At 38.9% G+C, this 17,598-nt stretch overlaps 1 protein-coding gene across 2 annotated transcripts in view; it reads left to right on the top strand.

Annotated features, from left to right (window-relative positions):
- The window catches only part of SKIC3 (SKI3 subunit of superkiller complex), a 76,247-nt gene that overhangs the window by 6,530 nt on the left and 52,119 nt on the right, over positions 1-17,598 (top strand). For both annotated transcript variants that reach the window (XM_090038281.1, XM_090038283.1), the window contains exons 6-12: positions 317-389; positions 2,525-2,665; positions 6,453-6,551; positions 6,663-6,771; positions 11,503-11,643; positions 13,969-14,070; positions 14,682-14,821. In XM_090038281.1, the coding sequence (XP_089894407.1) occupies positions 317-389; positions 2,525-2,665; positions 6,453-6,551; positions 6,663-6,771; positions 11,503-11,643; positions 13,969-14,070; positions 14,682-14,821 (805 nt within the window). The remainder of the gene's footprint in view (positions 1-316; positions 390-2,524; positions 2,666-6,452; positions 6,552-6,662; positions 6,772-11,502; positions 11,644-13,968; positions 14,071-14,681; positions 14,822-17,598) is intronic.

Here is a 17,598-nt window from a genome sequence, read left to right as displayed (position 1 = left end):
TGTCATGTCATCCTTATATCTATTGGCCTAATGTGTTAAATAAGCATCTAACTCAGTTAATAGCATAAGTGTCATTAGTATGTCTGTTCAATTTCTTGCGGCAAACGAGTTTCCAAACAAAGTTGATGTGGTGCATTCCTATAAGAGAATGGAATATTCCTACTGCCAGATTTTATTGCCAGCAGTAATACCCAAAACAAGTTAATTTTCACATTTAAAAAGTAAGAATGTGGCTAGTTTTCAAGTTGGTAGTGGAAACATTGCTTGAAGTCTTTTAGAAAATGGACTGAAGTGTGTATGTCTCATGTCTTTGTAGTGACAAGCAGAAATGGTGTGAAGTATGCAAGAAGCTTGTGGAACTGTATCACCAAGAAAAGAAACATTTGGAGGTTAGTCACCAATTTCTCTCTCCTTTCTAGAGGTTGTTTTTTTTTAGTAAAGCACACAACTTTGTAAACCTCTTACTTCTGTCTCAGGATTTGGTGGTGGAAAGAGGAATCTATTGAACTGACAAACTTTAACAAACAAAGCATTTTTAGAAATCCTATCAGTTTCACCTGAAACTTCTTTATTAACATGGTAGGATAACCTGAGTTTTTTGGAACAGTGTTGTACAAAGAGTCCATCCCTTACAAAAGCAATGCACCCCTCTTTTCCTCTGCCTACACTTCACAACACAGCAGATGCCACACAGTATCTCTTAAGGTTCTTGGTGCTCTACTTCACAGAGCAACATTCACAGTAGTTTTCCTAATGGCAAACCCCTCTTTTTCTGCCCCACCTGCCCACAGACAAAACGTACCAGTTGTCAGTCATCACCGTCTTTAGAGTCTTCCTTCTCCATATCTGTGGTTCTGACATTTTCCTACAAGAACTTTATAAACTTTTGATATTGCTTTTCTACCATTGCTATTTACAGCTACAAATCCACCTGTGCCTCTTTTTAGTCTCCAGGCTCTGCTTTTGTTGTATGCCTGCATCCAGAAACTGGAGCTACAACTCCTGAAGTCATTCCCTACCTCCCCCATTTCTCAAGTAGCTTAGGAGCATCACAGCCAAGGAAGACTTCAGTGCCTTTTGGCTTTGTTTCCTTTCACTCAGGGGCCAGTTACTTAACTACATTCACCACCATTTAACAGTGTGTTGCTTGTCTTCTTTTAAATAGGTGACCTGTTGCCCTAGTCTAGAAAGGACTGAAAGAAACCCAAAGTTTCTTTAAGGGCACAGTTTTTATGATTCACCTTAGAACAAAGTTAAATTGTATAAACAAAAACAGTACTCTTTGCCTTTCAATTGCTCTATATAGTACTTTATCTACAATCACCACTGGTTAAGACTATCTTGGAAAAGCCATTCTCTTCCTTATATGCTCTCCTCAGGCTCTTTCTCAGGCTTTTTATAGGAAAAATTGATCACTTGCTAATTGCCCCCCCTCCCCAACCACCTGGCCCTTAAAGAGGCAAGCCACCCTTTTACAGCCAGATTAAAAGGTGCATTAACATTAGTTCGGTACCTTCATGTTCATGCATTATAAGGATATAATCTTGTACTTCCTTTTCTAGAGAGTTCTTTCACCTACTTCAGTTTCTTTGGAGAATTTTAATTTCTTTGAAGCGTTGAGAATTTAACACTAGTCTCTGTCTCTCAAAAAAGTAGTTTTTGGCTAAAGAATTCTTTGGTTATGATTATAGGATAGCCTCAGTATGACACAGGAGATTTTGGAACGTATACTGGTTTTCAAACCTTTAAAAACAGTGAAAGGTAGATGGAATATAACACTCCTGCTTCATTCATCAGCATTGGGGTTCAAACCTGAAATTTCTTGAACTATAAAAACTTAAGTCTCTATTTACTGAACAACCAGACTTGGCTTCAGTAGTTTAATGCCAGTAGCAAACTCATAAGCCTTTATGTAGTCCACCTACTAGTGTTAAAATTCACATTTTATAAATGGGGTTTCTTTGGGATTGCATAATACTTGCATTGTTCCACTTCTGTTAACAGTACTCTCAGATATAATAGGCTTTTCATTCTCAATCGAAAGTAGATGCCATGTTACTTTTAGAAAAAATAATATTGTTTGGGATGCAATTTTTTTCCTCACTGGTGCTAACAAATATGGTCTATGATCATGTTGTTGTGTGCTTCCAGCAAGAACTTCGCTTACTGCACGTGGTTAGTATGCTGCTTTCACTGTATGTAAAGTAGAAATTACTTTTTTTACAAGAAACACTTGAAGGGTTTCTTTTGTAGTAGTGTTGTATTATACAAGGTTAAATAGTCAATTTTAGAAACTGTAAACTGCATCACTAATACAGAAGTTCAAATGCTCCTTGTTCTATTCACTATACTAAACAGCATTGTAAAGTAACTTCTATAGTACTAACTCACTAACCCTGAGTTTTCTGGCTCTCTTGTCCACTTAAATTAGGAAACAGTAACTACTCACATTGCTAAGTTGTTACTATAATTTGGAAAGGTTACATAAAGCCTCTGATTTTCAAAGTGCATTTCTTATTGACAGGCAGCTCGAACATGGCACAAATTGGTTAAGATAAAGCAGGAGGAAGGTGCAGATAATGCAGAGCTTCACCAGTTATGGAAGAGGATGATCCAGTTACTGGCAGACAGTACACAGAATCAAGATAATGAGACACAGCAATTGGTAAAGTTACTCACTTATGCTCTACACAACTCAGTTTGAATGGAAATTTCTTAAGTGCTTTTTGACTTTCAGTAATGTTCCTAGGGCTCAAAAGTGAATTTTGAAAATATTCCTCTTTGGCACATAACCACTTGGGGCCAGATCCAAAAAAGAACGCCAATATCTTCAGTAGAATTTAGGTACCTCAGTCCAAATTTTGATTCTGAAAACTCATGCTTAATTGTTGCCTAAACTGTGTTGCCACCTCAGTTTCCCACATTAAAAGTCTCCCAGTATCTAACCTTCTGCTTCTGTGCATGATTAGAAAGATCTCTGTCTTAACAGGGCTGAGAGGTGGTCAGGGTGTATCTCATACCTAACACTCTTTTGACTCTAGAAAAAACATTGCCCTGCCATGATTCCTGAAGGGATCACTTCAGTAGACATTCTGCATGCATGTCTGCCAGGTTGAGATCCACACTAAATGCTGTGGTGGCACCTGCTTTCTTTAAAAATTCAACAGGTAATGGTACCATTCCACCTCACCCCATCTAAACAATAACTTAGTAGTTACAGACCTTGTCCAGGATGAGAGGGCCTAGGTAAACTGCTTTGTTCTCCCTGGAAGATTCAAACCCACATCTCTTACTTGCAGAGAGAGTGCCCTAATGAGTAGGGCTGTAGTTGCTTGGGGTGGGGGTGGGGAAAGAGAGGATTACTCCCATCATCTCTTGACATTCTTCTAATTACCCAAAAAGAACTCATTGCATCAGCAACATGGAGCATGATTCTCTAGGTTAGGATACCTGTCTTGTGTTGGAGAAAAGCAGCGAGTTTCAGTCCCCACTCTATAGGCTATTTCTGGATTTTGTATCAAACATTCATTAGCTAAAATACATAAATAGTTCCTTTACTATGAGATAAAGGCCCTAAACAGTAGGTTAAGGAGTCATGTTCTCTCTTACTCCCTCTCTGGCTAAATAAATCTGGAATACTTTATTTTTGCAAAATGGAGCAGTTCCAGCAAGACAGGTGGGGAGTGTTCTAGCCTCAAACTAGACCAGGGGTGCTCTCCTCCAGCCCATGGAGCCACAGCGTCCAACCCCCAGGCCTCCCCACAGGTTGGGAAATTTGGCAGTGGGGGAGCAGTGGCAGTGAATACCACCACCCTCCTTTTCTGCCAAACTCCCAAGCCCTATGGAGCCAGGCCATACCCTGTTCCCTCCACACAGCCAGATTGAAGCTGAGCCATGCCTTCTTTCTCCCACAGACTGGAGCTTTGCCACACCGACTGGAGGGGCGACATGTAGGGGGTATGTGTGGGTGTACATGCACCCCGTAGCAAAAGGTGCTGGCGACACTGTGGGTCGTCGCTGCTTGTTACCCCACTGCTGATGTCTGCGGACAGTCTGTGATCGCTGTTGGTTGCTGCTGACACTGCCAGCGGCGTCTGTGCGTGTTTGCCAACCCCTGGTCGGCGCTTGCCACTTCCCCCGGGAGCTCCAGCTTACTGCTGCCATGTTCCCGCAGCCACTGTGCCCCACCCAACTACTGGGGACACACGTCATTTGTGTGGCTGGAGTGGGGCTAGGCCACACCACCTTCTCTCTGCAGAGCTGGGCCATGTCCCATTCCCCACACATAGCAGGATCAGGGCCAAGCAACATGCCCTTCTCCCCACAGGGCTGCATCAGGTATGAGCCATGTCCTGTTCTCCACGTGCAGCTGTGTTGAGGTTGGGCCATCTATTTCTCCCCATGGAGCTGGGCCACAGCACCTTCCCCATGCACAGCAGGATCAGGATCACCAGCTGGATCCAGCCTACAGACGGATAGGGCACTGTCCATCCTGCATGCTAGCCAGAAAGGTTGAGCATCACTGTACTAGATAGTGCATGTTCCAGGGAGGTAAAAGTAGTAGGTGTAAATAGTCTGCATTAAGGTAGATGAGGGCCTTATTCAGGATTTATCACTTCTTGGCTGAGTGTTTTGCCTTCTGTGTAATTTTATGAAAAGGCACCTACCTCCAGGACAGGATTCTGAGCTGTGAATCTCAGATGGAGTAAGATATGTCAGTACAGACTTTAGTAAGGTACCCAAATCTTGGGGAGAGGTAAGATTAAAGAGACAAATCTTTCCTCAGCACTTCCTTATGAGTAAAAGTAGGCAACTCTTTATTCCATGTGCTCATTCTTTCGCCTTATATTTTAAGATGCCTAAGTCTCCCTAGGTACTGTATGATGTATGTAATATGATTTTTGATTCTGCATCAGGGAGTAGGCCACTTAAAATAGGATTGGCACAGGTAGGTATAATAGCATCTATGCTTTTTGGATTTGGGGCTATTTCCAAGATGGAACTTAAGGACTTACAAGGAGGTTTCTTGTGGCCAGATGTTGTTATACTTTAAACATACATCTATACATAGTTGTGTGGATGTGTGGGAAGCAGGGCGTGTGTGTGTATTTATGTCTGTAGATGTGTGCGCAAATGTGTGTGTGTGTATAGGGTATGTGTATGTAGATACGTAAAAGAAAAAAAGAGTTGTACCTATGATCAGTGCTAAGGTCCCATCTTAAAGATACAAAAGCTAGGAGAGTCAAAATGACAACTAGCATAAAGATATTTAATACTTTTTTAAAACTGATGGCTTCCATGATGAATAGCATTTCACATTTGTTTAGTTTGCATATGTATTATGTTAGTGCCTATATTAGATTATTTTAGTAGTTTAGGTAGCATCTATTGATGTTGAAGTAGGTCGCTGTCTGAGAAAGCTCGTGTCTCTGAACCAGTTAGTTTTCAAGGTACCAGTCTGCCCTACATCCTACCTGACTTCAAACTAACATGGCTTAACACCTCTGTACTTTAGCAGTAGATTTACTACCGTTTGAACACTATGGCTCAAATCCAGTTCTCTTTTGAGTTGGTAAATAGCACTTTAATCATTAAAATTAGCCATGTAAGTGGTATTCTGGTCTTTCTGGCCTACAGATCTTCTCCTCTTGGCTAAACACTGGCCCAGCTTCAACAGGAGAGTGGAAGAGATTCTTAGCATGCCTGACCCATGGCTTGATGTTTCAAGCACTTTTCTAGGAGGTGAGAGCTATAGGTTTAGATCAAAGTAGGGCATAGGGCAGTAGTTCTCAGTGTTTTTAGACTCAAGGCACACCTTGGAAAATGCCAGCTTTTAGCCTTGAGTCATTTTTTTGATTACAGAAAAATACTAGAGCAATTCTTTTGTTGCAGAGTTCAGAAAGATCGCAGCAGATCAGAACATGTTTAATACTGTAGATTCCTATTTGAAATCTCTGGGTTTATCTTGTGAATCGTGTAGGTGCTAATATTGTGCAGCAGACCTATAAGAATGTTACAGCACCCTGGGTGAGAATCACTGGCTTAGAACCCGGTTTTTCTATTCCCTAGTTAAGTGCCCTAACCACTAGGCCTTGGGGGTAAAACATAGGAGGTTTTTAGCCGCCTTTATTTTTTGCAGTTTATATGGAGTTATGCTTCTTCCTGGGGGCAATAGGATCTAAAATCCGTGCAAGTGGTCCAAAATGTCACTTACATGGCTCACTTCAGTCACCTAAGTGCTACTTACCAACCTAAAGGCATAGCTGGACTTGAGTGCATCTGAATACTGTTTAAAGAACCCTCTATTATGTATTTTTTCTCTTTTCATAGTATAACTGTCTTAGTATACATTATATCCTTCTGAAAAATGATTAAAGAATTTCATATGTTCAATATTTATTACATTTTATGCTTATTCATACTGCAGGACACTTACTGACTTCTTATTACAGCTTTTGACTGCGTTTGAACATGCAGTGAACTCTGCAGACATGATTCCCAGTGAAGACCATCAGATTCTATACAGAGATTTCATTCAGTGTTTGTCAAAAGTAAGGCCACTAGTACTTGTATTCTTTTTTAGTAACACAAAAAAATAATCTTTTCTTGTTTAGTAACACGTGGGTAGCTAAATAAGCTGTTTCTATCTTTTTCCTTTCAAGTTTCCTCATGAAACGGCTAGGTTGAAGAAGGCCTGTGATGACATGATGGTTTTGTATCCTACCTTGAGTTATCCTTTAGAAGTACTTTGCTTGCACTTTATTCAGTCAGGTGAGTAGGATGGTTTTGATTTATTTCTGTTACTATTACAAATTTTGCCTCTCGGTTCTGTACCCATTCTCCCTTTTGTCCCATCACGTCTCACAACAGAACTAACCCTTCATGGTCTATTCCTTCAGTAGGCTGATGGAATATGCTGTTTGAGACAGTTTGCATGATTTTCCATTTGAGGATATCATTTCAGTTAGATGTTATGTTTCCACCAACCTGGAGAGGAGGAAGGTAGTTCTGACCTAAAGTAGTGTCTCAGGGCTGTGAAACTTGGTGATGTTGCACTGTGAAGTGACTTTTTAAAAAAAGTAATATTTTTATTACATCTGGTTTTGGTATAATGATTCTTTAGTTTGCAGCATACAAAATCTTATTTGGGGTAGTGCTTCACAAAGCCCCAAAACAGCCTCTCCAAAAACATGACTAGTTTCATGAGCATGAAGATAATCCTGTTAGCCCATCTTTGGTAGAAAGGTTAGTGACAGTTAAAGCTCTGGATAAAGGCAAAGTCAGGTGATTTGTGACCCAGGAAATACCTTCCCTTTAGTAGGAGGGTTATGGATCTTTCTCTGAAAGATTTGCAGGTGCCGGCAAAATAAAATGGTTATTTGAATGAAATAGGGAAAGGGCCAGATTTTTGTTTAAACTTTTTGAGGGCAGCATGCTGTCTTTGCTAGTGTTAGGATTTTAAAATGTACATAATCATTTTTCAGTAGTCACTATAGAATTAATATTGCACTTGTACTGGAGGTCAGGACTTATATTTTCAAAAGTGACTAGTGATTTTTGCCGCTATTTTTAGGTACCGGAGTTGATAATTTAAAAAGACCAGAACTGACTTTGAAGTTAACCAGTCAAAATTATTTTTAAACATGATCTTTATAACTGCAAGCCACATAAAACTCAGAAACATGCGTTCTAGAGATGCACAGAAGTTCCTGTGCTTTTCAAATATGAAAGCTAAATAATCCCCTGATTTGTGTCCAATGAGGTAGACTGCGTGAAAGAAATAATACAGAAGTCTTAATTTCAGTGTTTATCCTAATTGAGGGAAACCAGAAAGACAAATCAAATCCGAATAATGCCTTTGTCAGAAGTAATAGTACACAGTTTTCGGACATATCGCAACAAAACAGCATAAAAGCACTACATTGATTTCTCTTTGTGAGAGTCCTTTATTATGTCCAGCTTCCTTTATATTCTGACCAATCTTACTAAAATGAACCTTAATTATCCTATTACTGATCCCCCATCAACTCTTGCAGCTCTCAGTGTTGCTTTTCTTGTGGGGTCAGGGCCCAGAATTCCATACTGAACTAGCATATCAGAGCTATTGAAGTTATTTCCTAATACTGGAGCTGCAGGTTTTATGGCATGCGTTCACATCCGCTGCTTTTTTATATAAAGTGTTATTGCCCACACTGCGAAGATCAGAAAATATAATGTATATGTTGACACAGAAGATAAACATATTTTCCAAGTATTATTGGTTTGTTTTTACTTACCTTTTCTAAATGTTAAACAACATGGAGTTCTAATTAAACAGTTATCAAAAACTTTCCCAAAATTTTGAAAATGTGAACTTTAAAGATAAAGCTCCTTAATTTCTAGTTAAACCTCTAAATATATGGCCCTAAGGTAACCTATACTGTCATTCCACCTCAGAATTGAGGGAGCATAAAATATTTTTTCCTTGTCTTCTGAGCTCTGCCAAACAGCCCAGGAATAGAGCTGGAGTACTGAACCCAAAGAAATAGGAAAATAATTATATCTATTTACAGTTATAGAAGTTTAAAATTTTTGACCTAGCAGTAGAATCTTTCCAGTTTATCTTCTCTTTTCTGATGGCAGGATGCTATAATTTTTTGAATATATTTATACATGTGTGTGCATGTACATAAAATACACACATACATGCACATTTGCAGATTTAACACCGGTCAAATGCACCTACAGTCTTCACTGACAATGTAACACTTTGGCATTTGAAGCTGAATGAACTCTGGAAAACCTTTGGAAGAGTAAATTTTTCTGATCTATGTTGTTGCTTCATGATATAAAAATGGTTCTCTTATGAATTAATAACTTCATTATTCCATGAACATTTGTAGAAATGCCTAGTAGCCTGAAAACTTTCAGCCTAGAAGGTTGAATTGAAATTCATTTGAGAAAATTAAATCAGCATGACCTTATTAGTAGAATATAATCCTTCAGGTAACTGATTGATTGCCCACAGATTTGTTGGCATAGTTTTTCAGTTTTAATTGCAAGGTTATTTTTTCCACATTAAACAGCTTCGTTAATGTTAATAAGTTCAATTATATTTGTAAGGAATGTTTGCAATCACATTTACAAAGCTGCAGCTTTGTTTAGAATGGGGACATCAAGCAGATGGCCTGCGGGCCAGGTTCAGCCCACAGAGCCTCTCTATCTAGTGCACCAAGCTATCAATTGGAGGACATCAGAAGCTGGCCTTTGGGCCCTATTGGGCATGGCTATTGGCAGTAGTTTGCTAACGTGGAGTAGGAACAAGGGACAGATCGGTCTGGATAGACCCTGGATTATATATATACTCTTCTCTTCAGCATCCACTGGGCCACTGGGAAATAAAGGTTAAAGGGTTAGATGGACCTGTGGTCTGACACAGTACAGCACTTCTACCTATAAGTATTAGTTTAAGTATTAAAGACCTATTCTTGTATATAAGGACTGCATTTGTAAAATACGAGAGTTTTCACACAAACTTATTTGATTTAACTGTACTGTCCAGTCTGTACACAGTTTGAGGATTGTTCCAGCAGCTGATATATCGCACAGCATGTAATGTTTGACATTACATTAATGTATGCAAGTCATGTTCATTTAACCTAGGTCTTCTTGATTACCTAGGAAGGTGTCTTGCTTGCAGCTTATGAAGGGTTGACAATAACCTTTCCCACCCCTACAAAAATGGGGAAGAATGGAATGGGCAGGGTGGTACTAGATCAAATGATCAGCTCTCCTGTACCCATTAACTTTATAAGGGGAGCAAAAGGTACCTTTTCCCCTTTCCATGTGTAGATAGAGGAGTGGAACGTTCATTTTTGTAAAGATTCCTGAGTGGACTTCTTGAAATAATGTCCTCTGCTGTTTCTCCTTTGTCTCTGATTCAGTAAAGACCTGTGTTTCACCAATCTGTGTATTACTTCATGTGTTTTACAAGTGTGTGAATTGAAGTGTGTCTGCTATGAGATCATCTAAGTTACTCTCTTCTACTTTAATTTCTAATTAGCAAGTGTTTATGTATCTCAGTCCTTTTCCTCTGGCATTTCCCTGTTTATAGAGTCTTCTAAGACCATCAGGCATGAACTTTCAGTTAAGCGTTTTGAAAGGGGAAGGGAGCAAGTTCAAGAGGCTGAATCTTAGCTGACCCAAAAAAAAGCAACACAAAACATTGAAAGCTGCAGCCAAGGCAAGAAAATCATAATTTTGACTTTTCTCTATGCCATGACTGCTTACCCCTAGTTTAAAATCTGCTGAAAGACAGTTTTATTGGTGTACGGGTGGTCTTATTCAAAGGTAACAGCTTCGTGTTGCAAAAGACCACGTTTGAAGTCTGGTCTAAGTCCAGCAGTGGGAGAGAACCTATCTGTATCTAGTAGCTAAAAATAAACATTTTTGTTTGAAATACTAGTTCTGTTCTTGCAAATCATAACTGCTAGAGTACCAAATCACAAACCTTTATTATAAGAAATTATGCAGGTGTCTGATAAGTAAAGACCAGAATTAAGCTTGAAATTAAGATGAGTGAGGATCACGTGTTAAGGGAAAAGCCCTAACCAGTCATAATTACAAATGGCTTTTTCCCCAAAGAGTAGGAGTTATTACAAGGCATCATTTTTCTGCATGTACTTTGTGAGTCCTACCCCTTTTCACAGTCCATATCAATAAGAAAGCCTGGATTTTGAAAATGTATTGCTATGTATTAATACACAGAGTTGCTACAGCTAGACCACAGTGCTTTAAATGATCTGTTTCTTTTTTATACCATTCCGTCAACCTATCTGTAAAGTTTTTCACCTTTGGCCATAAGCAAATTAAAGTTAACTGTTACACGAAAGATATCGCTAATTCTCCAAAGATAAAGGTTAAAGATAATTTTAAGTCTAATGGTGTGAGCATTGTCAACTATTCAATCTACAGGAAGAACTAAACGTAAGTGTAATGGGTACGATGTTTTGTCAGCAGTTAAAAGAGAATGTGTGATCTAATTTTCTCAATCTCCTTCTGCAGCTGATTGCAAGATTCATTACAGTGAACTTGTGGAACAGGCAATGTTCTTTCAGGGAAGAGTTAATTTTGACTAATTCATGGCAGGTGTTTGTGAGATCTTCAGCTGGGCTAAGATGACAATCAGCCAGGAGGTATTTCCCTTGATGAGGGTGTGTACCTTTGGTAGTTTAATATAAGTGGATAAATCCAGCATCTTCATGCATAACATTTTTGGCATATGGCTTGATGGTGCTGAGCAGCAGTTTCTTCAGTTGATGTATAACACCACTAGGAAGAAAAATAGCTGCTGTATGTTAGGAAGCTGCTACTAAAAACTCAGCTACTTTTAAGTTTAAGAACTAGATCTGAAGTAAATTGATTTCTTTATGCATCTCTTGAGTTAAATATATTAAAGCTTTTGTTGTCTATAGCTTTTATCAAACTGCAGTTATGAAAAATTGTTTCTCTTTATTATACTAGGTACTGTCACTGAAGAAGCCCTGCATTTTTGTTGTAGGCTTATGGAAATGGACTCAAGCAGTGGCCCTGGCTTTATTGGTTTGGGCATCAAATCCCTCCAAGAAAAAAAATATGAAGAGGCTGCCAAGCATCTGTCTGAAGGTAAATGTATAACACAGCTAAGATAACTATTTGTATTGTGTGCAATAGTTAATTTGTATGGGTCACCTTTAAAATATTGAACGGAAAGTAAAATTGGTTAATCATCTTCTAAATCAGCCAGGCAAGATGCATTTTTAAAAGATGTTGACAACTTGAAATCTAACCAATAACAAAAAAAAAAAGTTGAGTAACTTTGTGTACTATATTCCACTTAAGTTTCCTTTTTGATTCTGTGATTAATCTCTAACAGTATTTTCTTAACTTTTCAACTTGCTGGAGTGTTTTTTTTTTTTTTCTTCTTCTGAACTGTTGTTTAAAGTTCTACACAAATAAAAAGCAAAGGGGACATGATTCTTTTTCCCCTCATCAAGAGCAGGTGCAGCTATAATGAACATCTTCCTAATCTTTCAGTTGTACTCTGGCAGCATGGAATACAACTGATTACGAGGAAACTGAACAGGGATGTTTTTTTCTTTTCAAGTTAACAACATCCCTTTTTAAAAGAGAACTTTCTTTTACAGTTTTACACTAAATATTCTTTATTGTGGGCATCTGAAAACCAGCCTAGAGTTCTTTTACAGCAACTATAACTACTACAGTATTCTATATTAACCATTGAGGATTTGACTCTAGTTTGCTTATAATGAGATATGACAGGTTTCTTTTTAAAATAGTCTATGTGTAGAACTGGTTGGCAAACAAGAGTGGGTTCTTGGTTTTGTTTTTTATCTCGTTTTATTTTTTTTTTTTCAGAAGTGAATTAAAATGTCAGAATTCAGCTAGTATTGCAGGGTTGTCTCCTGGTCACTGTAGGTCAACCCCGCATTTGTGGGTTGGGCTCTCCAATCAGAGTATATCCCAGGACACATGGCTATTCCTTATCAAGAAGAAGTCATGGTGTATGATGATGAAGTCTGGCTGGGGAGATGAGGCACCACAATAGAATGTATAAATTGAAATATTTCATATTTTTGACCACTATACCTTTAAGTGTTTAGACATTTCAGCTTTTAATGAAAGATCAATTTCGAAAAGCAGACACTCTTTTTTTTAAAAACCTTATTTAAAAACACTTGTATGTTAGACATGTCTTGACAGCATTCATTCATTCCTGTAAACAGATTTCAGATTTATTTAGTATAGCTTGTTCATAAACCTTTTTCTCTCCATATACCTTCTTATTTGCTTCTGCCAAACCTGAACCTACCTATATGATGTGAAAGGAGCAAATACTGTGTATTCCATTAATTTTATGTACCTTTGATCATTGAGGCCAAAATGGAAGTTAAGGCTATGGCCCAGTAAGGACTACTGAATCTGCTAGTAGTGGATATAACGCGCATTCTTTTTTGCAGAACGTGCAAGATGCTCCATTTTTAAGTAATGAATAGGATAAAATTTCCATTTACAAATAAGTTTTTAATTATCCTCAGAGCCCAAAGTTCTCCTTTCTTTTTTGCATCAGTGTACAACAAGGTACTTTGCAGAATTTGCAGATTTGTTGGAATCTGTCAGGGCCATACTGTGAGCGCTTCTGCTGAGGCCTCAAACTTTGCAACCTCTGGGCTGTCAACTATGCTCCTTAGTGTCTGTACTACCCCAGGCCAAAACTGACACCTCTTTAGATGGGTAGACATATATGACTGGCATTAGCCAAGATAACTGGTATTTAGAGCCAGTTTTATAAAATATTTTCATCCTACTTGCCCTTGTTAGTGTGAGATCCTCTCCAGCCACTTAGGCTCCCTGGTGATCTTGTCCCATCTGGAAAGGCATGTGATTCTTTTTAAGTCCTTGAAAAGAGGAAAAAAACCCCACTAGTTCCTGTTGGAAAGAAGAGGAACTTTTTTGTTTTGTTTTTAGATTTTGGGTATTAGCTATAGTGTATTAGTTTCTACAGATCTTCTGTTGACAAAGACCCAAGGAGAAGTTTTCAGAACAGTCTAGGGGATGTTGATGTCCCTCTGGAAACTCTCTTGTTTTGCTTCTTGAGCATTCAAGATGCATGCATCTCTAAACTAGTGTGTGTAACTCCTCATTTTTCTCCCTCTCTGATTTACTGAAGGAAGATAGACACTGTGAGCTTGGCATAATAGTGAAACTTACACTTTTACCTCCGTATTAACTTAACCCTTCCTGTAAGCATCAAGACAATATCATAAACTTGGCCTCAAATGAAGAACTGTCTTTTGAGTTTCATATCGTTTTGCATGATGTTTTATGGTGGTGCACATGGGATAGAATTCTGCCAGCCTTCCAACAGCCCCCAAATCTGTTTTGCATCCTCAAGTATTATTTTAAACCAACTTTAATTTTGAAAACTAGGTTTGCAGAAGACCAGCCAGTGTCCAGCAGTATGGCATTATCTGGCAGAGGCACAAATGAAAATGCAAAAATACAAAGAAGCTGTGTTTTCCTGCAATCATGGTAATTTTTATTATTTTTTTTCTTTCCCAAAAGAACCTATACAGAGAAGGATAAAGTAATATCTAATTGACTATATTTACATGGCTTACCTCTTAAAAGTGATTTGATCTCTACAGGTGTATGTTGTTTTGATCTTTTTAGATGAGAAGCTGTTGTTTATTGGCACAAATACTGATAAGTTAAACATTTCTTTCAGTTGTTTAGAGAAAACGTATATTTTACAAGAAAAGGGAAAGCTAATCTCTCTTATTAGAAGGTTCAAATACAATGAAATAAATAAAACTTAATTTTACAAGTGTATCAAAACTCAAACTACTGTTTCCAGTGTCTTCAGTATACCTGAGAGCTGCTAGCATAAAGTCTGCTTCTCTTTCAGCCAGTTAGTTTTATCATCTTCCGAAAAAGTCTTTAGTTAAAAAAAAAAAAAATATATATATATTTTTTTTTCTTATGGAAGAAGAGACCCTTAATTAAAACTTAAAATGAAAAATGCGGTTCTAGTAACATTCAAATTCTGTCAGAAACTAATAGGCTTAACAATGTCAAGTTAATTGTATCATTTTAAAGCTAGCTTAGGACTAAAATAAAAGCTGCGCTTTTTTTTTAAACAGCTCTTAAGATGTTAGAACAGCTCGGCGATCCTGATGCCCTTCTTGAGCAGAAAAATCTTGCACTTCGTTTGAAAGCAGAGGCTTTGATTAAAACGCTAGATGCTGACATGGCAGAAGACGCCATTAGTACTCTTGAGCAGGTACTGGTTTTAACTGATGCATTTAAAAAAAAAAATTGGGTTCCCTTCCTGTTGCATTTGGGACCCGAAAGTTGTGGGTCTCTTTCCCTCCTACTTTTATTCCACATTCAGAAATTCTCCTATGAAGAAAATATTTGCTAAAGTGGTTTTTCTTTGTCTCTTCCTCACCTTCCACCTCCCTGTTTCTCGTTCCTTGTCGCATCTATTTTAATCACTTGATGGTCACTTCTGTGCAACTCTTCAGCTTGATCCTTTGATGTATCCATTCTTGCTTCTTAGTCTTCTGGTTTCTCTTGAAGCTGTTCTCTTTCCTCTAGCTCACTTCAGGGACAGACATTTACACACAAACTGGTATAAGTGATCCGAAACTGGTTTAAATCAGTAACATAATGAAAGTTCAGTGCACACAAACCACTTCCAAAAGGGATGAAAACTTTTTAAGATAAACTTGGATGGATGTAGTATTAGGTAAGCTGATTTAAGTTTAAATAGGTTTATTTAACTTCTGTCCCCGATCCTCTCCAGATTCAAGTTAAGTCCCCGAGCATCCTAGGAAGCTTTGTACCCTGCCTGCAAACACCTACTTGCAGGGTGGGTGGGCAGGCCAGCCCTGGCCCAAGCTGTCTGCTCCAGCCAAGCAAGCAGGTGTGCTCTAGCACTCCCCAGCTTCTGGTGTGGGCTGCTGCAGGCATGTGGCTGCATTTCTGGAATTAAAAGTAAATGTTAGTTCACTTGCTTATCGATTCAGTCTATGCAGCTTAGACTAACCTGCAAAGATTGAATCATTTTCTCAGGCTTTCTGACTGTCCTTACTTGGTCTTCAAGTCAGAAACATCCTGAAGGGTTTTCTGTTTTTTGGGGGGGTTTTTGTTTGTTTTTGTTTTGTTTTCTCCCTTGTCTGTTTACAGTGACAGATATAGAAAGGACCAGATAAGAGACAGGTGCTGCCTTTTCCACTTTTCTCTCTCTCTCCTTTTTGTCTTGCATTTTAATGTATGCTATTTTTACTTGGGTCCTAAATTTCCCCTCCAGCTCTGTCTCTTCCAGGCTCTCTTCCCCTTGCAGAAACCATCATTCTAAACTGGGGAAACTTTTTTTCCCTTATTTTTTGGTCTGGTTCTGACACTGAAATTTGCTTATTTTGTGTTTTTGGTGACTCTGCTCTCCTTTTCATCCATAAATTGTTTTCTCCTCATCCTGCCCTCTTCCCTTTTATCTAACAATTTCTTTATTCTTCCCATCCCCCAGGCCTGCAGCCTCAGTATAATCTTTGATTTTTTTTTTTTTCCCTTCCCCACTCCCATATCAAGTGTTTTGTTAAATATTTCTGTGTTCGTCAGATTTTAAGTGCTCTTTTTGGGTTGTAAACATGCTTTTACAATATAGTAACACTATATGTATACAGTAGAGCAAAAGCCATGTTTTAATATAAATGCATTTAAAGATCTTGGTACCAGTATTTTGTCTGTAAATGGTCATCTGCCTCTCTTGTATTTGCAAATACATCACCTTCATTAGTTCTTATGAACAAAGAAGTCTGGCAGATGGATAATGTTATGTAATAAAAATCTCATGGGCCTTGCTTCACAAGGCAAACTATTTAGAAGGGGGAAGGTACTCTGGGAACTTTTTTGCTCTGGGGAATTTTTGTAAGGGGAACTCGAGCTGTTGGTAGGGGCCATCATTCAACCCCCTGCCTCCCCTTAATTTCCTCCACTAGACTACCAATAAGAAATTCATCTCTGAGCTCACCATCTTGTCAGCTGGTGTTCCCCTGAGTAAAGGAGATGCTCTCTTCACTCTTGTGCAGACCTACACCTATACAAAGTATGGGGAGCATTCACACCGGACTCGATCCTTCCCAGGACATGGGAAGCCCTGCCACTTCTGCCCAACCAGCCTTTACGCACAGGTGACTCTGTGAAGGGAGGGGGAGGTGGAAGCAGAAGCAGCAGGACTCCAGCTTTTCCAAGATGCCTGGGACACAGCTGTTGCCATTTTCCAACCATTCCAGGACCTCCAGAACACTGGGAGCTCATTTACTTCTGCCTCCAACTCCCTCCCCCATTGTACAGAGCTGGAAGGAAAGAAGGAAGCAGAGTAGCAGAGTAAAGACACTGGGCTTGAGAAAAGGAGGTACAAACAAACTTGGGGAACTGGTAGGCAGGATCCCCTGGGAGGCAAGTCTCAGGGGAAAAGTTGTCTAGGAGAGCTAGCTGTATCTTATGGAAGCTTTATTAAGGATGCAAGAGGAAGCTATCCCAGTGTGATAGAAGAATGGGAAATGTAATAGACCAGCGTGCCTAGGCAGCAGTCTCTTCAGTGAGCTGAAATTCAAAAAAAGAATCCTACTAAAAGTAGGAACTTGTTCAAATTAGTAGGAAGGAGCATAAAAGTGTCTCGCGGGTGAGCAGGGAGAAAATTTGGAAGCCCAGGACATGATCTAAGGTGCAGCTGGCAAGTGGCATAAGGCAATAAAAAAGGATTTTACAATAATGTCAAATGTAAGAAGACCAAAGAAACCATAGGCCCTTTACAAAATGCAGATGGAAATCTAGTTACAGGTGATGCAGAGAAGATGGAAGTATTTAATGCATTTTTTTTAATTCAGCTTTCATAAATAGGGTTAGCTACCAGAAGACAAGTACAGTTGGCAGCAAAAATAAGGAAGAAGAAAAATAGCCTGAAGTGGTAGAAGAACAGGTTAGGGATTACTTATACAAACTGGAAGCTTTCATGCTGTCAGGGTCAGATGAGATGCTCCCTGTGGTACTGAA

The sequence above is a fragment of the Crocodylus siamensis genome, chromosome 3 (genome assembly GCF_052110815.1).
Source record: "Crocodylus siamensis isolate JL-2025a chromosome 3, ASM5211081v1, whole genome shotgun sequence".
In the NCBI taxonomy this organism is placed as follows: domain Eukaryota; kingdom Metazoa; phylum Chordata; order Crocodylia; family Crocodylidae; genus Crocodylus; species Crocodylus siamensis.
This window is presented reverse-complemented; position numbering and strand designations above follow the sequence as displayed.